Source organism: Schistocerca cancellata, chromosome 6 (assembly GCF_023864275.1).
Source record: "Schistocerca cancellata isolate TAMUIC-IGC-003103 chromosome 6, iqSchCanc2.1, whole genome shotgun sequence".
NCBI lineage: Eukaryota > Metazoa > Arthropoda > Insecta > Orthoptera > Acrididae > Schistocerca > Schistocerca cancellata.
This window is the reverse complement of record NC_064631.1, coordinates 700,324,162-700,348,684: the sequence shown is the minus strand read 5'-3', so window position 1 is coordinate 700,348,684 and position 24,523 is coordinate 700,324,162. Positions and strand designations below refer to the sequence as shown.

General features: G+C 42.8%; 1 protein-coding gene across 1 annotated transcript in view; it reads right to left on the bottom strand.

Moving 5' to 3' along the window:
- Positions 1 to 24,523, bottom strand: part of LOC126088483 (probable G-protein coupled receptor CG31760) — a 777,830-nt gene that overhangs the window by 78,401 nt on the left and 674,906 nt on the right. The window contains exon 10 of the mRNA XM_049906625.1: positions 2,845 to 2,983. Within this exon, the coding sequence (XP_049762582.1) occupies positions 2,845 to 2,983 (139 nt within the window). The remainder of the gene's footprint in view (positions 1 to 2,844; positions 2,984 to 24,523) is intronic.

The following is a 24,523-nucleotide window of genomic DNA, read 5'->3' as shown; positions in this document are numbered from 1 at the left end:
AGGGAGGTAGGCTGCATTGTCTGCAGTAATGTCGGAGTTTTGCAATCGCCTCCCTTGCATGGTACCATGGTGAAGAGCTCCTGCACTTCGGCTTCATCGTTCCAGCCATTCGACCACAAACTCAAACCGTGGTTTAGCTAAATCGTCAACATTGGGCACCAATTATTGGTACACGAAGTCTACAGTAATGAGCAGCAGCACGCATCCTTGCTAGTTTACTCCGGACCTGAGATTGATGTGCTGGTACAACAACAACACCTTGAGGCTTAGTTTGATTCCCAAGTGCTCATAACCATGCCCTGCCATTACCTCTTCAGCTGCCATAAACTCAGTGGGTAATCTAACAGGAAATGGATTGCCCAGTTGCAGAGCCTCTTGCAGGGCTGTCGTTTCACGTGTCAGAGTGTCTCCTGTCAAAGGTCTTATGCGGCCACGTTAGTGAGGGACATGATGTTCGTGCCCTGCCCGGATGAACCATTCTGTCCAGACTCCTCTCTGGAGGCATATTTGCCGCTCATCATGGCTTTTGAGCAGTCGGTGCGTTCAGGGACAACACTGCACGACCAGTGTCGGGTTTTTGCTGCTTGGCCCAACCGTCGTTCCCAATCACATGCTTGGCCAGATTGGTAAATGTCTCACAACGACCAGGCATCCAAGTGACCCAAGTGGGGACCCGAGCAATTGCCATCTTGTAGCCAGTGTTTTATGTGCCACTCCTCTCACAAATGCGGCCATCGACGGGCGAAATGTAAGGCGTCTGGTAAATCAGGTTACAAAGCGGAAGTCTGTCAGTCCAATAAAATGTCAGTGGACTACCTGAATGTCGATCCACTGTGTGATGAAAACAACATCTAGAGACGAGACTTTTCCAGACGTTGCTTATATACAATGATTTTCACTCCACTGCAAATATTTTTACCATGACAGTCTCCACTGCTGGTGGGCCTCTACTCTTGCACACTGACACATGTTTCTTGACTGGTACAACCACCAGCAGCCAGGCTCTCCACCCGTCCAGCCCATCCATTTCCAGATGCTGTCGTACAGTAATGGCGTCGTCCAATTTTCAGGCCATTTCAGTCTAGTATGGCGCGCATTCCATCCAGGGTCGAACCCTAGTGGTGGACTCGAGTAACGTTGTAAATTTATTGGGGATAGATCTATTCGGCACGGTGGTCCTCGAGGTCCACGATTCCACCTCTAACTTCCATTCCCTTTGGCGAGTCAGCTCTCCTGGACTATTTGTTTACCCGTTTTGGTTCGATGTTTTCACCGCCTAGCTCAGGCGTCAAAGGCTCTGAGACCCATATCACCCTACTCCCTTTTGCAGTCTCCAAGTTTTTCTAAACACGTATTCTTCCCTTTGCCCTCCATGACAACATCAGCATTTGCGGTCTCTCATATTCAGTGGGCGGCGCCTATCGTTCTGATAGAGAAGCAAAATGGCGCCTAGCGAATCTGTGCGGATTTCTCAAACATTATCAACTCCCCTTCTGGGCAGTTTTCATTCGTGGACGTTGTATTTAGCCAACCACGTGCAGTTCTACATCTTAATGCAGTGCAAGTTGCAGGGACAAACTGTCATATCAAAGAAAGATGGACTCTCGGTCGTGTTGCTGCAGATTCCAGTGTCTGTCCGTCTCTCATCCATAGGTTGTGGCCATGCTACAAGGAGGCAGGGCGGTATGCAATACAAGTTGCACACGATCGCCGATTGATGCCTACCAAAAGTGAAGCCAGAGTACTGGAAGGCTATCTCAGAAGAGCCATTGGAACCGGCGTGTTCGATCAGACCGCAAGAAACAGATTGTGAGAAAGGACGTTAGGACCCGAACGTACTGGTCGAGTACCCTGTTTTACACAATAATGTCTCGCCATCAGTGTTGCATTCGCACCTCAACTGGCAGCTTCGTCATTGGCGGAACTTTATTCGAATTTCCTCTGACGCAAGGTGATGGCCTTGTTAGTATGTGGAGATGTCTCTGGTGGGTGACACCTGCCAGGTGTTATTCAGGAAATCGACAAATTCGGCCAAAGTTGTGTGATGGTGTGGGTAGGGAAAGTGTTGACATCAGTACGGATCCTGTCGTTGTCTTACCGCCAGACAGTACGGCGAACAAATCCTTTTCGACTATACGGCTGCCGGTCCATACAACGGTGGCTCTGAATTCCCTCTCCGGTACGATAATGCTAGAGCTCACGTGGTGGCCGTAGCAAAAAATTTTCCGTGAAGGCTGGTTATTGAAGGAACGGCCAGCAGAGAGTCCCAAAATAAATACTATTGCGCCTTTGTGGGACATGCTACACAGACGGTTTCCTAGTCGTTCCGTTCCACCATCGATGCTGTAAGAACTCTCAAATGCTTTTTTGAACAATGGGAACAGTTATCAAGGGAAGACCTGCGTAGACTTAAATGGAGCATGTGACATGGATGTCAGGCGGTGATAAACGCTCGCGGAGGGCACAAACGTTGTTGAAGCTGTCGAAGTCTAAAGAACAGCATCCTGAATAACGGGATGAGTGATTGTTTCCATGACCTATCGGACGTTTCAGCTCTTTTTCTGTAAATAAACGAGTATGTAAAGATGTTTTTGTGTACATAATTTTGAAAGATAAAGGTAAGATTCGATTCTTATCCAGTCCAGAATTATTTTTCAGTGGAGTGGCATGTTCCCTACTTCTTTCGAGCAGTGTATATATTTCTATATCTTAATGTTGCTGTTCTTTGTAGAATGTAAATGTGTTCAATGTAACGTAATAAAGAAGAAATCCATTCAGGACCAATTGTGGCGTTGCGAACCGAAGCGGCAGCACGAAAACACCTGTTAATCCCACTGTACTCACATGGATACGTTGAGGAAGACGGAGAGAAGGAACTCGTTGTATATGGCCATGGAGATGAAGCGGCTCTCGTTGAACTCTGAGGGGGCTTTTCGCACCACGATGCACAGCCGAATGCCCCACACCAGGAACATCACCTCCACTGGAACATACAAATTTCATAACTACTTTTTGCCTTACATAAACTCGGACTCGTTTCGTAAGTAATAATAACTAGGTGTCAACAAACATTGTCTCCAGAAAAGGCAAGTTCTTATACGATTGGTTGTTGACGAACAATAGTGAAGGGGTGGATGCTGGCACTCAGAAAAAAATCCGGAATTATGGCTGTCAAGTTTCAAACTGAATGCATACGATCCGTGTGACGTCTTGCCACACAGTAAAATTCCTCCAGCACACCACAAAGAGGAACCTCATGAAACAGTGCCATACTTTACATCTACATCTACATTTATACTCCGCAAGCCACCCAACGGTGTGTGGCGGAGGGCACTTTACGTGCCACTGTCATTACCTCCCTTTCCTGTTCCAGTCGCGTATGGTTCGCGGGAAGAACGACTGTCTGAAAGCCTCTGTGCGCGCTCTAATCTCTCTAATTTTACATTCGTGATCTCCTCGGGAGGTATAAGTAGGAGGAAGCAATATATTCGATACCTCATCCAGAAACGCACCCTCTCGAAACCTGGCGAGCAAGCTACACCGCGATGCAGAGCGCCTCTCTTGCAGAGTCTGCCACTTGAGTTTGTTAAACGTCTCCGTAACGCTATCACGGTTACCAAATAACCCTGTGACGAAACACGCCGCTCTTCTTTGGATCGTCTGTATCTCCTCCGTCAACCCGATCTGGTACGGATCCCACACTGATGCGCAATACTCAAGTATAGGTCGAACGAGTGTTTTGTGAGCCACCTCCTTTGTTGATGGACTACATTTTCTAAGGACTCTCCCAATGAATCTCAACCTGGTACCCGCCTTACCAACAATTAATTTTATATGATCATTCCACTTCAAATCGTTCCGCACGCATACTCCCAGATATTTTACAGAAGTAACTGCTACCAGTGTTTGTTCTGCTGTCATACAATCATACAAGAAAGGATCCTTCTTTCTATGTATTCGCAATACATTACATTTGTCTATGTTAAGGGTCAGTTGCCACTCCCTGCACCAAGTGCCTATCCGCTGCAGATCTTCCTGCATTTCGCTACAATTTTCTAATGCTGCAACTTCTCTGTATACTACAGCATCATCCGCGAAAAGCCGCATGGAACTTCCGACACTATCTACTAGGTCATTTATATATATTGTGAAAAGCAATGGTCCCATAACACTCCCCTGTGGCACGCCAGAGGTTACTTTAACGTCTGTAGACGTCTCTCCATTGATAACAACATGCTGTGTTCTGTTTGCTAAAAACTCTTCAATCCAGCCACACAGCTGGTCTGATATTCCGTAGGCTCTTACTTTGTTTATCAGGAGACAGTGCGGAACTGTATCGAACGCTTTCCGGAAGTCAAAGAAAATAGCATCTACCTGGGAGCCTGTATCTAATATTTTCTGGGTCTCATGAACAAATAAAGCGAGTTGGGTCTCACACGATCGCTGTTTCCGTAATCCATGTTGATTCCTACATAGTAGATTCTGGGTTTCCAAAAACGACATAATACTCCAGCAAAAAAACATGTTTAGAATTCTACAACAGATCGACGTCAGAGATATAGGTCTATAATTTTGCGCATCTGCTCAACGAACCTTCTTGAAGACTGGGACTACCTGTGCTCTTTTCCAATCATTTGGAACCTTCCGTTCCTCTAGAGACTTGCGGTACACGGCTGTTAGAAGGGGGGCAAGTTCTTTCGCGTACTCTGTGTAGAATCGAATTGGTATCCCGTCAGGTCCAGAGGACTTTCCTCTGTTGAGTGATTCCAGTTGCTTTTCTATTCCTTGGACACTTATTTCGATGTCAGCCATTTTTTTGTTTGTGCGAGGATTTAGAGAAGGAACTGCAGTGCGGTTATCCTCTGTGAAACAGCTTTGGAAAAAGGTGTTTAGTATTTCAGCTTTACGCGTGTCATCCTCGGTTTCAATGCCTTCATGTATGTTACTGTATTTTTTTTCTTATGCTACTAGTCTTCTCACTGGTTTGAAGCGAGCTACCACCTTTTGCTCTCCAGTTGTAATATCCTCGTTTTTCACTAGCCCTTACACTTAATGTCTAAAGTTATTTGCTGTTTATATTCCCAACTCTGTTTTATTGGCCATCTTTGGATATGTTTGGTACTACTGAAGCTGTTTCTCAATGTCTTAACACAGTTCTTCTCAATCTGACACTTTTAGTCACTTGATACACACCTTTTCTTCCAGATACTTTGGAGAAAATGCCTGATTCCTAACTTACATTTCAGACTGTAAATGCAAACATTCTTCTGTAACACCGCATTTCCAACTCTTCATTTCTAGTCTTCTCCAGTTTCCCCACAGTTCAAGATTCACTTCCATACAGTGCTGAACATTGTGCAGCGGATGTTGAAGCAAAGTGAGCTGTTGTGCTTCATCTCGTAGATAGCCAAATTAATTGAAGAAGAATAAAGAAAAAAAATGATTTCACTAGTCGAGACAAAAAGCTCTCTCTCATTTATTATGTGACCAACCCGCTACAGTATTTTAATTGCGTCGACCACAAGTGTAAGTTAAATACGTAGCTCTCCTCTTGCAGAGACTGAAAATTAACTGCAGCTCATTACCATTGTCTCTGCACGCTAACTGTGAGAACAGACCGCACTAGAAAGAGCTGGCCACTAGATGCAGGGCTTCCGAGTACTGTGCTCTGTCTGGCTATGTCTCGTATTTCTGCATAAACCGATTAAAGAGAACGGAGAAGTAGTTCTTTGACGAAAAACAGCAATTCCATATTGACGCTGTGTTTTCGGTATTACTTTACATACCACGTAGACCAGCATTTTCTCTGAGGATTCAATTGTATTGCAAATTAATCCTTTTTAAGCACAAAAGAAGGTTGATTTTACCACACACATGTCGTTTTATACATTTAAAAGACCGTCAGCTGTCTGCAGTCAAACATATTTACAATATTCATACGTTATTGAGGAAAGATTTTTTTTTTTTTTTTTACTTGAAGCAGCAGATATGTTTTTATTGCCTGAGAATGTGGGGTATGCATGCAAATTTTTTGTGGAGTAATGTGTCTTGTGTTATGTTACTTATAATAATATGTAAATATATCGCTTGGATAAAGGGGGAAGTGTATTAGTTCATAATGTAGGCGGAGACTAGGAGGTAGGGGGTGTTAAATAAGTATACAAGGCAGTAAACTGATCACCTAAAGCCATCTAAAGAACTTAAAATCAAAGCTAACGAACAGACTTCTAGTATGAAACACTCAAAAAAATAGAGCATACGTTTTCAGTCAGACAGAAACAAAGACAAATATATTTAAAAAAGCTACATTTTAAGTTTTTCGGAACAGCCAAAAGTCACACTCAATATTTTCTTACTGGTTCTGCTCAGTTTACTAGCGCATCGTCAGAAACTGTGGAACCTACACTGTGGAATGTACAAACTGTTACAATATGGAGACATATATTGACGGAAAGGAGCGCACTCAGTTTATAGTCTGATAACTTACGTTGAAGATAATTAGCTGGCTACATTGCTGATGTCAGATATTAAGTTGATTATGTAAGTGTTTGTCATGTCATTCCAAAACATAACGCAGTACTTGTATTGAGCGAGTTAAGGTCCTGAATACGAAGGTGATCCAGACAGATTTCGCCGCAATTTTTTAAAGCAGAAGTAAGATACATTCAGGTAATCACAAGCTTACGCACTATTCTGTGTACCTTACTCTATATTAACACACAGTCCGCACACAAGTTAAGACCTAGATACGGTTGTTGTTGTTGTGGTCTTCAGTCCTGAGACTGGTTTGATGCAGCTCTCAATGCTACTATATCCTGTGCAAGCATCTTCATCTCCCAGTACCTACTGCAGCCTACATCCTTCTGAATCTGCTTAGAGTATTCATCTCTTGGTCTCCCTCTACGATTTTTACCCTCCACGCTGCCCTCCAATACTAAATTGGTGATCCCTCGATGTCTCAGAACATGTCCTACCAACCGATCCCTTCGGCTAGTCAAGTTGTGCCACAAGCTCCTCTACTCCCCAATTCTATTCAATACCTCCACAACAGTTATGTGATCTACCCATCTAATCTTCAGCATTCTTCTGTAGCACCACATTTCGAAAGCTTCTATTCTCTTCTTGTCTAAACTATTTATCGTCCATACATGGCTACACTCCACACAAATACTTTCAGAAACGACTTCCTGACACTTAAATCTATACTCGATGTTAACAAATTTTTCTTTTTCAGAAACGCTTTCCTTGCCATTGCCATTCTACATTTTATATCCTCTCTACTTCGTCCATCATCAGTTATTTTGCTCCCCAAATAGCAAAACTCCTTTAGTACTTTAAGTGTCTCATTTCCTAATCTAATTCCCTCAGCATCACCCGGCTTAATGAGACTACATTCCATTATCCTCGTTTTGCTTTTGTTGATGTTCATCTTATACCCTCGTTTAAAGACACTGTCCATTCCGTTCAACTGCTCTTCCAAGTCCTTTGCTGTCTCTGACAGAATTACAATGTCATCGGCGAACCTCAAAGTTTTTACTTCTTCTCGATGGATTTTAATCCCTACTCCAAAATTTTCTTTTGTTTCCTTTATTGCTTGCTCAATATACAGATTGAATAACATCGGGGATAGGCTACAACCCTGTATCACTCGCTTCCCAACCACTGCTTCCCTTTCATACCCCTCGACTCTTATAACTGCCATCTGGTTTCTGTACAAATTGTAAATAGCCTTTCGCTCCCTGTATTTTACCTCTGCCACCTTCAGAATTTGAAAGCTTTCTCTAAGTCTACAAATGCTAGAAACGTAGGTTTGCCTTTCCTTAAACTTTCTTCTAAGATAAGTCGTAGGGTCAGTATTACCTCTCGTGTTCCAACATTTTTGCGGAATCCAAACTGATCTTCCCCGAGATCGGCTTCTATCAGTTTTTCCATTCGTCTGTAAAGAATTCGCGTTAGTATTCTGCAACTGTGGTAATTAAACTGATAGTTCTGTAATTTTCACATTTGTCAACACCAGCTTTCTTTGGGATTGGAATTATTATAGACTTCTTGAAATCTGAGGGTATGTCGCCTGTCTCATACATCTTGCTCACCAGATGGTAGAGTTTTGTCAGGACTGGCTCTCCCAAGGCTGTCAGTAGTACTAATGGAATGTTGTCTACTCCGGGGGCCTTGTTTCGACTCAGGTCTTTCAGTGCTCTGTCAAACTCTTCACGCAGTATTGTGTCTCGCATTTCATCTTCATCTACATCCTCTACCATTTCCATAATATTGTCCTCAAGTACATCGCCCTTGTATAGACCCTCTATGTACTCCTTCCACCTTTCTGCTTTCCCTTCTTTGCTTAGAACTGGGTTTCCATCTGGGCTCTTGATATTCATACAAGTCGTTCTCTTTTCTCCAAAGGTCTCTTTAATTTTCCTATACGCAGTATCTATCTTACCCCTAGGGAGATAAGCCTCTACATCCTTACATTTGTCCTCTAACCATCCCTGCTTATCCATTTTGCACTTCCTGTCGATCTCATTTTTGAGACGTTTGTATTCCTTTTTGCCTGCTTCATTTACTGCGTTTTTATATTTTCTCCTTTCAACAATTAAATTCAATATATCTTCTGTTACCCAGGGATTTCTACTAGCCCTCGTCTTTTTACCTACTTGATCCTCTGCTGCCTTCACTACTTCATCCCTCAAAGCTACCCATTCTTCTTCTACTGTATTTCTTTCCCCCATTCCTGTAAACTGTTCCCTTATGTTCTCCCTGAAACACTGTACAACCTCCGGTTTAGTCAGTTTATCCAGGTCCCATCTTCTTAAATTCCCACTATTTTGCAGTTTCTTCAGTTTTAATCTACAGTTTATAACCAATAGATTGTGGTCAGAGTCCACATCTGCCCCTGGAAATGTCTTACAATTTAAAACCAGGTTCCTAAATCTCTGTCTTACCATTATATAATCTATCTGATACCTTTTGGTATCTCCAGGGTTCTTCCATGTATACAACTCTCTTTCATGATTCTTAAACCAAGTGTTAGCTATGATTAAGTTATGCTCTGTGCTAAATTCTACCAGACGGCTTCCTCTTTCATTTCTTAGCCCCAATCCATATTCACCAACTATGTTTCCTTCTCTCCCTTTTACTACGCTTTAATTCCAGTCACCCATGACTATTAAATTTTTGTCTCCCTTCACTATTTTAATAATTTCATTTATCTCCTCATACATTTCACTAATTTCTTCGTCATCTGCAGAGCTAGTTGGCATATGAAATTGTACTACTGTAGAAGGCGTGGGCTTCGTGTTTATCTTGGCCACAATACTGCGTTCACTATGCTGTTTGTAGTAGCTTACCCGCTGTCCTGTTTTTTTATTCATTATTATACCCATTCCTGCATTACCCCTATACGATTTTCTATTTATAACCCTGTATTCACCTGACCAAATGTCTTGTTCCTCCTGCCACCGAACTTCACTAATTCCCACAATAACTTTAACCTATCCAATTCTCTTTTTAAATTTTCTAACGTACCTGCCCGATTAAGGGATCTGACATTCCACACTGCGATCCGTAGAACGCGTTTTCTTCCTCCTGATAACAACGGCCTCCTGAGTAGTCCCCACCCGGAGATCCGAATGGGGGACTATTTTACCTCCGTCGGTCAGTGTGGCCGTGCGGTTCTAGGCACTTCAGTTTGGAACCGCGTGACCGCTACGGTCGCAGGTTCGAATCCTGCCTCGGGCATGGATGTGTTTGATGTCCTTAGGTTAGTTAGGTTTAAGTAGTTCTAAGTTCTAGAGGACTGATGACCTCAGATGTTGAATCCCATAGTGCTCAGAGCCATTTGAACCATTTGAACCATTTTACCTCCGGAATATTTTACCCAAGAGGACGCCATCATCATTTAATCATACAGTAAAGCTGCATGCCCTCGGGAAGAATTACAGCTGTAGTTTCCCCTTGCTTTCAGCCGTTCGCAGTACCAGAACAGGAAGGCTATTTGGGTTAGTGTTACAAGGCCAGATCAGTCAATCATCCAGACTGTTGCCCCTGCAACTACTGAAAAGACTGCTGCCCCTCTTCAGGAACCACAAGTTTGTCTGGCCTCTCAACAGATACCCATCCGTTGTGGTTGCACCTACGGTACGGCTACCTGTATCGTTGAGGCACGCAAGCCTCCCCACCAACGGCAAGGTCCGTGGTTCATGGGAATGGGGGGTATGTACGGTAGCAGCATTTAATCTGACATGTGCCTGTAGTAGAATTCGTCCTGCTGACTTACTTTGACTTCATTATTGCACGCGAATCGGTGTCCCGCCAGTGACTTCTTCAGTGAACCGAAACCGTGGAAGTTATTGGGGGGGGGGGGGGGGGGCAGGTATGGACTGTGTGGCGAGTATCCATACTCTCCCAGTGAAAGAACTCCAGGGTAAAGGCGGTACTGACTTGCACATTTTTTTTTCTGTCAACAGTCTTCTGTCTGGTTTGATGCGATCCGCGACGAATTCCTCTCCTGTGCCAACCTCTTCATCTCGGAGTGCTACTTACGTACTCAGTTACTTGCTGGATGTATTCCAGTTTCTGTCTCACTCTAAAGTTTTTACCTCTACAGTTCACTCTGATACCATGGAAGTGATTCCCTTATGACTTACAGATGTCCTATCATCATGTCCCTTCTCCTTGTCAGCGTGTTTCACATGTTACTTTCCTCTCCGATTCTGCACATAACCTCGTCATCTAATACCTTACCAGCCCACCTTATTTTCAAAATTCGACTCTAGTACCACATCTCAAATGCTTCAGTTATCTTCCGTTCCGATTGTCCCACAGTCCATGTTCCTGTATCTTACAATTCTGCGCTCCAAACGTACATTCTCACAAATTTCTTCTTCAAATTAAGGCCTGTGTTTGATGCTAGTAGATTTCTCTTGGTGACCCCCGTCGGAGGTTCTAGTCCTCCCTCGGGCATGGCTGTGGGTGTTGTCCTTAGCGTAAGTTACTTTAACTTAGATTAAGTAGGGCGTAAGCCTAGGGCCCGAAGACCTCAGCAGTTTGGTCCCACAGTCCTTACCACAAATTCCAGTTCTCTTGGCGAGGAATGACCTTTTTGCCAGTGCTAGTCCGCCTAAGGACAGCACACAACACCCAGCCATCACGAGGCAGAGAAAATCCCTGACCCCGCCGACTGCTTTCGTCTATCTTTGATTTACTCTCAGTCCACATTCTGCACTCATTAACTGTTTATTCCATTCAGGAGATCCTACTTACATAATATTGACAAATAAGTTATCAGAGAAGGCATAAAATTTCCACGTGACATTTATTCCATACGTAAGATTGCCATTACTCTAGTAGACAACGTTGTACGCTGCACTATGTTCTTCTGGTAGTTTGTGGCTAGAATACTTTTCCTTACTGCATCGTTTGTTTATCCGACTATTTCTTTTTGGTACTCTAGTGAAAAAGTATTGACCTCGAAAGTGTATATTTGTCGAACTGTTGGTCTTTGCTCCTGGCTCTGTCCGTCATTGGTTATTTTACTGCCTAGGTAGTAGAATTCCTTAACTTGACATACTTCGTGAACCATCAATCCTGACGTTACGTTTCTCGCTGATTTCATTTCTGATACTTCTCATTACTATCGTCTTTTTTCGATTTACTCTCAGTCCATAATCTCTACTCATTAGACTGTTCATTCCATTCAGCAGATATGTAATTCTTCTTCACTTTTACTCAGGATAGTTATATCATTAGCGAATCGTTTCACTAACATCCTTTCACGCTGAATTTCCATTTCACTCCTGAACCTATGTTTAATTCTATAATTGTTTCTTCGATGTACATATTGAACAGTACGGCGAAAGACTACATCCCTGTTTTCCACCCTTTTCAATCCGAGCATTTCGTTCTTGGTCCTCCACCCTTGTTATTCCCTCTTGGCTCTCGTACATATTGTATATTATATGTCTCTCCCTATAGCTAATTCCTATTTTTCTCAGAATTTCGAGCATCCTGCACCAATTTATATTTTAGAACGATTTTCCCAAGTCAAAAAAATTACATGAAAGTGTGCTGATATTTCTTAAGCCTTGCTTCCATTATCAGCCGAAAAGTCAGAATTGCCTCTCTGGTGCCTTTACCTTTCCTAAAGCCTAACTGATCGTCATCTGGCACATCCTCTATTTTCTTTTCCATTCTTCTGCTTAATATTCTTGTCCTCAACTAGGATGCATGAGCTGTTAAGCTGACTGTTCGATAATTCTCGCATTTGTCAGCTCTTGCAGTCTTCGGAATTGTGTGGACGACATTTTTCCGAAAGTAAGATGGTATGTCGCCAAACTACTCACGCTAACGTGAATAGTCGTGTTGTTGCGACTTCCTCAACGATTTCAGAAATTCTGATGGAGTGTTAGCTATCCCTTCTGCCTTATTTGATATTAAGTCCTGGAAAACTCTTTTGAATTCTGATTCTGATAGTGGATCCCCTATCTCATCTAAATACAGAAGTTTTTCTTATTCTGTGACATGAGACGAATCTTCCCCCTCATAGAAAGCATCAGTTTACTGTTCCCGCTTATCCGCTTTCTCCTCTGCATTTAACAGGGGAACTGCCGCTTAAGCCTCAATGTTTCAACCCTTGCTTTTAATATCGCGGAGAGTTGTTTTCACTTTTCTATTTGCTGAGTCAGTACTTCCGACAATCTTTTTTTTCTCCTTCACATTTTTCGTGTAGGCATTTCTTCTTAGCTTCCCTGCACTTCCTATTCGTTTCATTCCTCTTCGATGTGTAGTTCTGCATTTCTCAATTACCCTGAACATTTTCGTACTTCCGTCTTTCATCGATCAACTGAAGTGTTTCTCCTGTTACTCATTGCTTCTTCGCAGTTGTCTTCTATGTCACTATGTTTTCTTATCCAACGTCTAGGATTTCCCCTTTTAGAGATCTCCACTCCTGTTCAACTGTACTGCCTACTGGGTTAATCCTTAACGCTGTACCTATAGCCTTAGAGAACTTCAAGCGTATCTCGTCAATCTTTAGTGCTACCGTTCCTCTTCTCTGTGTATAGTCTGCCTAACTAATCTCTTAAACTTCAGCCTACTTTTCATCACTACTGCATTTGATGTCAGCAATATCGGCTCCTGTGTACGCCTTACAACTCACTATCCGATTTCTGCATATGTTCTCGAATTTTCATGGAGGTAGCCACGTTACCCACATCGAAAATTCCATGGCGCTTCTTCCTGATGGCAGTCCGCAAACGTGACAGCGTGGGACAATAACGGTCAGCATTGGTGGATGCAACTAATGGCACGAAATCTATAATTGGCGAACCACTACGACCACTGAAAACTGTTAACATCACTTTCTCAACAATGAACGGAACAGTTCTTTTTGTCAAAGGTGAAGCCGGAAGTGTCCGGTGTGAATAGCAGTGTCCCCCTTTCATCGCCAATAAAACTGCGGTCCAGGGAACTAGAACTCTTCTCCGTACACAAAGCCGGGACGTTCCAGAAAACACCACCCCTGGGAATGGATATGATGACTTCGCATTTAATGCCGTAATTTGGTTACAAAAAGTATGGGCAAGGAATTCTTGTTTCGACATCCTATATCTACATCAATTTGAATTTACCTCAATAAAAACCACTGTAATTCAGTTATTATACTATTATCGAACTATGGTACATAAATTCCATTGCTTTGGAAACGCATTTCAATTGCTGCAGGAAATACAAATTTACATTGGAGTCGAGGCATTTATGGGCGTATATATAGAGATATCGCTCGTGCACCAGACAAATTTCATTGTTGAAATACACCTTTAAAATATGTCTGTAGAAATATATCCTTAAAACAAATTTCAAAACAGCTATATTTGAAAATACCTCTTAAGGAAACGCCAAACTCAAATTTCCCGGTTCCTTGGTGATTCGTGAACAGAGTATTCTCATTTCAGTCCCCCATGACTATTAAATTTTCATCTACCTTTATGGACTGACTCATATGTTAAATATCGGCATGTAGTTTCTCTTCCACTTCAACTTCTGCTTGCGACGTCAGAATGTGACCTGAACTATTGTTAACGGTGTCCGTATGCAGATGTTTTTGATGACAAGAACCCTATCATTCCTCACAGTAATTCACTTTCTGCCCTACCTTCCTATGTATTATGAATCCCTCTTCTGTTATACCATTTTCTGCTGATGTTGATATTGCCCCATAATTCTCAGGCCAGAAATCCCTGTCTCTTTTCCATTCCATTTCACTGATCACTAATGTATCTCGACTGAGCGTTAGCATTTCCATTTCCAGATTTTATAGCTTTCCTATCAGGATCAAACTTCTGAGATGGCACGCCTATGTTCATGGAACTCCACACTTTCGTTGATTATTCGGCCTTTCTCTCATGCTCACCTCCCACTTGGCAGTTCCTTCCCGTAGATCCGAAGGGGGGACAAGCCTGGAGTCTTCTGCCAGTGGAGAGATCATCATGACACTTCTTCAATTACAGGCCACATGTCCTGTGGATACACATTATGTATCTTTAATACAGTGATTTCTGTTTAATTCTGCATCATCATGCCTGTTATCATTTATGATTCTTCCGCCTTTTAGGGGCAGGCGCCCATCTCATGGGCGAAAGTGTGTAATAAACCTCTGCCTGCACCTCCACTATTTTTGACAAGGCAACTGGCAGATCCACTCATCAGCCGCCATTGGTGACGATTTTTATTTAAATTTAAAAGAGTGGCAAGTTTCGACGAAGATGCTACCACTAGACCACAGGTGCCATAACTTCAAAATATGATAGGATGAATTTTACCATCTGCTACATAATTCACAGTGATACACCACAGTGAGGTTAGTTTTGATGGTAAAATAATAAAAATAAAGGCCGGTGACGAGGGCCTCCCGTAGGGTAGACAGCTCGCCTGGTGCAAGTCTTTCGATTTGACGCCACTTCGGCGACTTGCACGTCGATGGGGATGAAATGATGATAATTAGGACAACACAACACCCAGTCCCTGAGCGGAGAAAATCTCCGACCCAGCCGGGAACGGAACCCGTGCCCTTAGAATTGACAGTCTGTCTCGCTGACCACTCAGCTACCGGGTGCGGACTTCGATGGCAAAGATTTGACCAACGTGCACCTCGTATAAGGAGTCACTGAATCCTATGAAAGAGCTGCAGAATAACGCCATTGTGTTCTGAGAACAGGAAACGAGGGATGCAAATTTGCCTGCCTGTTTCATTTTTACTCTGCCATCGATTACACAATTTAGAGAAAGGAGAGGACGTGGATTGCTATGAATACTTTCCTAATGAGCGTGTACCACAGTCACTGGCAGTATGGTGCCGTACGTAAATATTCCTTCCTCTCACAAAATGAAATACTCAGTCATTTTGAGTGTTTTTGGCATTGTGAGAAGACAAACTGCAGTGGAGTTGAATATGGAAAAAAAAGGAAATTTTGCCGAGAGCAGCTCTGTGTGGGCAGAGCGGAGGATCTGGAGGCAAATTTGTGGGACGAGGGCTTCCAAAGCACGCAGGCACTGTCGTTATTAGCCGGCCGAAGTGGCCGTGCGGTTAACGGCGCTGCAGTCTGGAACTGCAAGACCGCTACGGTCGCAGGTTCGAATCCTGCCTCGGGCATGGATGTTTGTGATGTCCTTAGGTTAGTTAGGTTTAACTAGTTCTAAGTTCTAGGGGACTAATAACCTCAGCAGTTGAGTCCCATAGTGCTCAGAGCCATTTTTTTGAACTGTCGTTATTCAGAATCTCTGGGTTTGTGGGGGGAATCCCAGGGCGCAGGTACAGCGAGAATTAGGCCAGGGCTGTTTATGCATTTTTGCAAGCAGCTTTGAAGATCGGCATCACGTATTTTCGAAAAAACTAGGCCACAAAATAACGAGGTAGCCCTGTACCATTTTCCTCCGTTTGAAAGCCCTCGGCAGCGAGGCTAGTGCCATGGGCGTGAAGGTGACGTCAGAAGCACGTAGCGATAATCATCATCATCGTCATCATCATCATTTAAGACTGATTATTCCTTTCAGCGTTCAGCCTGTAGCATAGCCCCCCCCCCCCCCCCCTTATACAGTTCCTCCATGATCCCCTATTCAGTGCTAACATTGGTGCCTCTTCTGATGTTAAACCTGTTACTTCAAAATCATTCTTAACCGAATCCAGGTACCTTCTCCTCGGCCTGCCCCGACTCCTCCTACCCTCTACTGCTGAATCCATGAGTCTCTTGGGTAACCTTGCTTCTCCCATGCGTGTAACATGACCCCACCATCTAAGCCTGTTCGCCCTGACTGCTACATCTATAGAGTTCATTCCCAGTTTTTCTTTGATTTCCTCTTTGTGGACACCCTCCTGCCATTGTTCCCATCTACTAGTACCTGCAATCATCCTAGCTACTTTCATACCCGTAACCTCAACCTTGTTGATAAGGTAACCTGAATCCACCCAGCTTTTGCTCCCATACAACAAAGTTGGTCGAAAGATTGAACGGTGCACAGATAACTTAGTCTTGGTACTGACTTCCTTGTTGCAGAAGAGAGTAGATCGTAGCTGACCGCTCACTGCATTAGCTTTGCTACTCCTCGCTTCCAGTTCTTTCACTATGTTGCCATCCTGTGAGAATATGCATCCTAAGTACTTGAAACCGTCCACCTGTTCTAACTTTGTTCCTCCTATTTGGCACTCAATCCGTTTATATTTCTTTCCCACTGATATTACTTTCGTTCTGGAGATGCTAATCTTCATACCGTAGTCCTTACATTTCTGATCTAGCTCTGAAATATTACTTTGCAAACTTTCAATCGAATCTGCCATCACAGCTAAGTCATCCGCATATGCAAGACTGCTTATTTTGTGTTCACATATCTTAATCTCACCCAGCCAGTCTATTGTTTTCAACATATGATCCATAAATAATATGAACAACAGTGGAGACAGGTTGCAGCCTTGTCTTACCCCTGAAACTACTCTGAACCGTGAACTCAATTTACCGTCAACTCTAACTGCGGCCTGAGTATCCACGTAAAGACCTTTAATTGCTTGCAAAAGTTTGCCTCCTATTCCATAATCTTGTAGAACAGACAATAACTTCCTCCAAGGAACCCGGTCATATGCCTTTTCTAGATCTATAAAGAATAGGTACAATTCCATGTTCCACTAATAACACTTCTCCATTATTTGCCGTAAACTGAAGATCTGGTCCTGACAACCTCTAAGAGGCCTAAACCCACACTGATTTTCATCCAATTGGTCCTCAACTAATACTCGCACTTTCCTTTCAACAATACCTGAGAAGATTTTACCCACAACGCTGATTAAAGAGATACCTCTGTAGTTGTTACAATCTTTTCTGTTTCCATGTTTAAAGATTGGTGTGATTACTGCTTTTGTCCAGTCTGATGGAACCTGTAACGACTCCCAGGCCATTTCAATTATCCTATGTAGCCATTTAAGACCTGACATTCCACTGTATTTGATGACTTCCGACTTAATTTCATCCACCCCAGCCGCTTTATTGCACTGCAATCTATTGACCATTTTTTCCACTTCCTCAAATGTGATCCTATTTCCATCATCATTCCTATCCCATTTTACCTCGAAATCTGCGATGGCAAATCTTAATTAGTAGCAGGACATGGATGTATGGCTTGAGTGATGGCTGAAGACGATGCATTACGTGTGTGAATCTGATCTGCAGGGACAACTCGCTATTGCACCACAGTTCTTTTGCAGTTTCTCTATTGGCGAAAGACGCTGCTTGCAGTGAAATGAAGCGCAGTGCAGAGAAGAAGGAGACACATTCTGAGGAAGTTCAATCGCCAACCGCAGGCGCTGGTAGTAAGACTTTCGGACCCGGACCGGGTGTTGAGGGGTCGGAGACTGGACTACAGACTTGATTTGAGGTGGACAGCAGCGCAGCTATTCGGACCAGCAGCAGACAGCAGTTGCAGCTGCCTCGACGTGCTCCCCCTTCTCAGCTGAGCCGCGTCCACGTCTGCACTTTTCATCACAGCATTTGAGATTCCGCGGTGAGCACTTGATGCGTCACAGTGATGTAGGTGACGCTGTCCCACACATGATGCTATTGCCAATCTCCGATCAGAGAACATGTACTGAGTGCATGATTTTCGTTATCAGTCACCAAGATTCCAGTGATGGTTTCTGTCAGGATTTCGTGGCGTGAACGTAAGCTTCAGATCGAGCTTTAGTTCATTGCGCCTGTGTGGCAGACAGGCCAGTATCTCTGATATCCAGAATAACCAGTTACATTGTTATTCATTGTTTATCTCTTTCTTCTAATAAATGTAATAAACATTTTTTTGGACTTAACTTGGGCACTGGACTCATTACAAATTTTCCTATAAACTTACTGTGCAAATCCCCCACTTTCGGAATTATGTCTGCTGACTTAAAGACTCACATTATTCATCTAAATTTACGTATATCTAAGTTAACTGGACAGAACCTAAAGATGGGCCCTGGCCTCTTTGAAATTGGATTTCTGAGTAGGGAACAAAAAATGGCGTTTTCACACCTGGAGCGATGACAACCCAGTCACGATACTTTTACATCCGGAACATCTGAAGCTTTCATCAGTAAATCTATCCATACTGTGCCGGCTGTGGTGGCCGTGCGGTTCTAGGCACTACAGTCCGGAACCGCGGGACTGCTACGGTCGCAGGTTCGAATCCTGCCTCAGGCATGGATGTGTGTGATGTCCTTAGCTTAGTTAGGTTTAAGTAGTTCTGAGTTCTAGGGGACTGATGACCTAAGATGTCGAGCCCCATAGTGCTCAGAGCCATTTGAACCAATTTATCCATACTGCGGTTTATCACTGATAACCTACAGCCAACAGTGTTGGAAGAACAAATAAGGGACGGAACCGAGCAGTACTGAGTATTATCAAGGGGGCGAAGAGTAAAGCGGGCAGTGAAACTATCATCAGCAAGTACCAAGTGTGAATCGGGCAAGTTGATTTCCTAACAACGCACACTTTGCATAATGACGATGTGAAACAACCAAACTATCAACCTAATGCTAGTAACGCCTCTCCCCCTCACCTGTCCGAGTGAAATCAGAAAGCAGCTGGTTTGTGGAATGTAGACTGTAAGCCCAGAAATTCTAAAATATTGTAAAATAGGTTCCCAGAATGAGATTTTCACTCTGCAGCGGAGTGTGGGCTGATATGAAACTTCCTGGCAGATTAAAACTGTGTGCCCGACCGAGACTCGAACTCTGGACCTTCGCTTTTCGCGGGCAGGTTGTAAAATAGGTTGCTTTTTATTTGTTGTATTTAGCAGACCGCTCAGCTCAACGAAAACTCACTCTCGACTTTATAGTGAACTATCGCAACTGTCCAACTTTTAAAAATATACTGAAGATCGATAGCCTAACTCTTCTACCTGTATGATCTCGGTCCAGCATTATAGAACCATAAACTGTTTCATGTCATAATAGACTGGTGTTTCGTAAGCTACGATGATCTCGAATCAAACTCACTGTAATTTCGCTGTCTGATGAAAAGTGCCTCAACACCTGTTAGTGGACGTTAATTTGACGTTGTGTACATCCCTCGCGCGTAAGACGCCTTGAAATCTGCTGAAGACGCTTTCAATGGTGTGTCTGAATATCTGAGGAGGAATGGCAACCCACTCTTGCTTACAATAGGAAAACAGAGATGGTTCAATGCCGGACACTAGGTTCTGGTATTAAGTCGTCTTTGTAACTCATGCCAGAAGTGTTGCAAGGGTTTAAGGTCGATACTCTACACAAGCTAACTGAATTAAGGGATGCTAGTGCCAACAAACCGTTGCCCCACAGTGCCGCTTTACGACCGCGCCCATCATCAGGCTGATAAAAATAATCATCGTCTCCCAACTATTTCTGTACTACATGCAGTACACAATGGTGTAAGATCTGTTCTTAATCTTGCCGGCCGTGGTGGCCGAGTGGTTCTAGGCGCTTCAGTCTGGAACCACGCGACCACTACGGTCGCAGGTTCGAATCCTGCCTCGGGCATGGATGCGTGTCCTTAGGTTAGTTAGGTGTAAGTAGTTCTAAGTTCTAGGGGACTGATGACCTCAGATGTGCTCAGAGCCATTTTTTGTTCTTATCCGCCGGCCGCGGTGGTCTAGCGGTTCTGGCGCTGCAGTCCGGAACCGCGGGACTGCTACGGTCGCAGGTTCGAATCCTGCCTCGGGCATGGGTGTGTGTGATGTCCTTAGGTTAGTTAGGTTTAAGTAGTTCTAAGTTCTAGGGGACTTATGACCTAAGATGTTGAGACCCATAGTGATCAGAGCCATTGTTCTTATCCTTCTGCATTTAGCGTCTTCCTGAGCACAGTAAGGTGACCACATCCTAACCACGAAAAGCAGCGTGTACTGCTCACTGCACCTCGCCTACACTTCACTGTTAGCATGACACGTGACGGCAGGTAAAGTTCGTCACGCATTCGCCAAACCGAAAGCTTCCATCGGATTGCCACAGGGTATATAAATCACCATTTTCGAGTCATCCAGTGACCAATGGGGTTGTTCTTCACTCGATCTGAACCTTCGCTTAAGGGGGTAGGATGTCAAACGGACCGACTTGGAGCAGGAGACCAACCACAGGACATTTTAATTTCCACTGTCTACATTTTTACAAATACGTTCATAAAACTTTGTCAGCATGGCCATCAAGAATTCGCGATTCACGTTCATAACACTGGAAGTTCAATAACAAGAGCCAATTAATTTTTTACATGTGAGATTTCATCATTTTTTTCACTTGCTATTGGCTCCATTTGTACCTATAGGCACACTTTTCTTTATGAGTAATACATATTCTTCGATGAATTTTGCACAGCATACAAACCATACTTAGAGGTGTGTGAAACTCTATAATTTCTTTATTTTATGAAAAAATGAATGAACTGTTACAATTTAAATTTCATGTATAGAAAATAATCAAATTTTGTAGTCCATTATCTCAATTTTTACCACAGTTTTAATAGATTTGTAAAATTCTAAAGTTTCATACACCTGCAAGTACGCTTTGTATGCTGTGCAAAATTAATTGAAGAATATCTCTTACTTATGAAAAAAAAGTATACCTATTGCAACAAATGCAGCCAACAGCAAGTGAAAAATATGATGAAAATTCTAAAGTAAAAAAAAAAATTATTTTGTTATGTTTTTCAACTTCCGCTGCTATGAGTGTGAATCCTGAATCCTTTCTGATCATCCTCACAAAGTCTTCTGAATTTGTTTCTGTAAGTATAGATACTGGAATTAAAATGTCCTGTGGTACTTCAGCTGCTCCAAGTCGGCCCGTTTTACTTCCTATCCCCCTTATCACTGACTACAGAAATTGTGGCTTATGGAGGAAAGCTCAACCATTTTACCCCATTCTTTTATACCCCCTGCGAAAAATGTGCTAGCTCGAATTCCGTGTGCATAGTGGAACTCACAAGTGCTTCTTCCACTGATTACATGCCATTTTTTACAAAAACCCTCTGAAATGCGGGACGGTCCATGTCCATCAGTACATGATATCTGTACATTAACTGTGGTAGTTCCTTTGCGTTTCCACTTCACGCTCACGTCATCAATATCCAGGTTTGGCAGGTTTAGAAGTGAAATGTCCTGGTATCTTTATTCGGTAACATCAAAACCGTAGTCCACTTTAGAACTCACTGAGCACCAATTATGTTGCTGCGGTACCTCTAATTACAACATAGTACACTCCGCCTCCTTTTCTTATTTGGTTGTTCTGACTCTCGTGACACCTCATGGTAAATTTAGCATTACAAACATTTAGGATATTTGTGATAATTTGCTATGGGACCAAACTGCTAAGGTCATCGATCCCTAGGCTTACACACTACTTAATCTAACTCAAACTAACTTACGCTAACGACAACACACACACCCATGCCCGAGGGAAGACTCGAACCTCCGACAGGGGGCAGCCGTGTGAGCCGTGGCAAGGAGCCCTAGACTGCACGGCTACCCCGCGCGGCTTAGCATTATCATCATCATCATCATCAGTTATCTGCTATATTAGCAGGTCTTTTGCCTCTCCATTTTCTGCGATCCATTGCTTCCTTCTTAAGGCTGCTGTATGTTGTACCGTCCATCATGTCACCCAGTATCTGGAATCTCTTCTTTCGTCGCTTCCTTTTCCCTTCTTCATAACCTTCTAAAACTGTTTTTATCAGTCCGTCATTCTTTCTTAATATAGGCCCAACCCAATTTCTTTTTCTTCTCTTTATTACGTCTAGTAACTGTCTTTTCTCTCCCACTATTCTCAATAATTCTTCATTTTTTATCTGTCCGTCATTCTTTCTTAATATAGGCCCAATCCAATTTCTTTTTCTTCCCTTTATTACGTCTAGTAACTGTCTTTTCTCTCCCACTCTTCTCAATATCTCTTCATTTTTTACTCTGTCCATCCAACTTATTCTTTCCATCCTCCGCCATATCCAGATCTCAAAAGCCTCCAGCCTTTCTCTGTCTTTCTTCCTCGTAGTCCATGTTTCAGCGCCATATAGAAGAACACTCCATACAAGACATTTTATGAGTCTCTTCCTCAGTTCTCTGTCCAGACCGCTGCAGAAAATTCTCCTTTTCTTATAAAGCGCCTCTTTTGCCATTGCTATCCTTGTTTTAATTTATGTGCTGCACTTCCAGTCGGTGTCTATCCTGCATTACATACGAGTGTGTATATGTGATTTCGGTAGGTACAGACAAGGGCGGGAAACTGAATCCAGCGTTTACCGTCGTTCTCAATTCTTCTGGTACAGATACTTAACTAGCTTTAATAAAGGTACGGGAGAGTGTTGTGCATTGGAACACTTTTGAGAGTTTCGCCTATAACCACGCACTCTCGTGTCTCACAATAACATTTGAAAATACCGCAAATTGCTTATGGTAACCTCCAGCGCGCTCCCTGATGTGATTCAGAAATCGAACAATAGATTGAAACACCGACCAGGAAACATTATGTGATTCTAGGCACACTCTCCTCCAGGTATAACTTTCTCCTGTACTGGTACTGCCTTGTGAAATCAGCGAAACATATGTAAAGCTTACGTACGTAATGACACGTTAAATTCGTGTTTGATAAGGGATAAAAACTGGCGTTACGGCATCAAAACCGCTAATAGTATGTTCAATGTTTTGTGATGTAGGCACAACGACGAACCTTAAAGAAAATTTTGTCAAATTAACTTTGTTTTAAACCAGCTAGAATGCTCGTACAAATAAAACAGTCGTGGGGAAAATTTCACGGGCTTCACAGTTGTCAAACGGAATTCCAAGGTCGCACCTCCAGACTAATTTTTGCAGCACACATTTGCAAGCAAGGTCAGGGGTGCGCCATTAATTGCGTTAGCGGTTTTCTAATCTCGGCTGTTATCGACAGCGGTGACGTGTAACCAGCTGCGGAGCAAATTGCTTTCCGGGCATCAATCACAGTTTACCAGGCAGATGCGTTCCCCGTCCGCATATTTCATGTTTCACTTAGCGTGTGATGGATTTTAGTTGCAGGGCGACTCGTTTCATTGCTATTTAAATCAAGCAGTGGCATTCGAAAAAAGAGAAAGATCCTCAGCTAACAGCGGAGTGCTTTCTTTCTGGAAACGTATGTGTTCAGTGAATTCAATACTTGCAGAATATAATATTTACGATTGGGCGCGTTCCAAAGCTCATAATGTCTGCCTATTAGTGTTAGCATGTCCACAGTTCAATTCCTGCACGGGTATCGTTTCAATAAATTTCGCAGTTCGGTAAATAAGTTTTCATAAACAATTTTCAATACCTTCTGTTTTTTACCTACATTTTTTTAGAAATAAAGAGTGCGATGGTTCTAACAGTAGGCGAGAGTTAGAAGATAGTGTACGTAGGAACAAGTGACTCTTTTAGGTCGGTAGTTCACTCTAGTGACTGAATTTAGAATCACATGTAGAAATTAGCGTTACAGACGGCCACAAGCAGTTCCCGTGATTTTTTTTTAGAGATTTTGTTGTTGGTAGACGAAAGGTTCTATTTTGTGCAACATCAGTTTGTAGTTACACACATGTAAGTGCTGCATGATATATTAAGATTAATTGTAATCAGTTAATTATTCAGTTAGCGAATTTTATGGCAACTAAAATTGGATATACTTTTAAAATTAGGTTTTGGATGGTAAAGATATACTTCGTTGTTCGTGCACTGCCTTGTATCTTGAAACACGTGAAGGTCTGGTGCCATGGAACATGCGATATTTGCAGATTACCTCAAGTTCTCTAATGTCTTAACAATTTTACTTGTCTTGAAAATGGAAATTGTGTTCCTTCACAATAGCATCACTTTCAAAATGCATTTAACTTGTTTAACCTGTAACTGGTTTTTCATAACACTTCAGAATAACTTGATTTCATTTACTGAGTATTGTTGTGCAGTAGAATAATAATGCAACATACAAATTGTTAAATGCAGTGCAGAAAAGGTTTTGTCGATTTTTAAATGTCAACAGAAC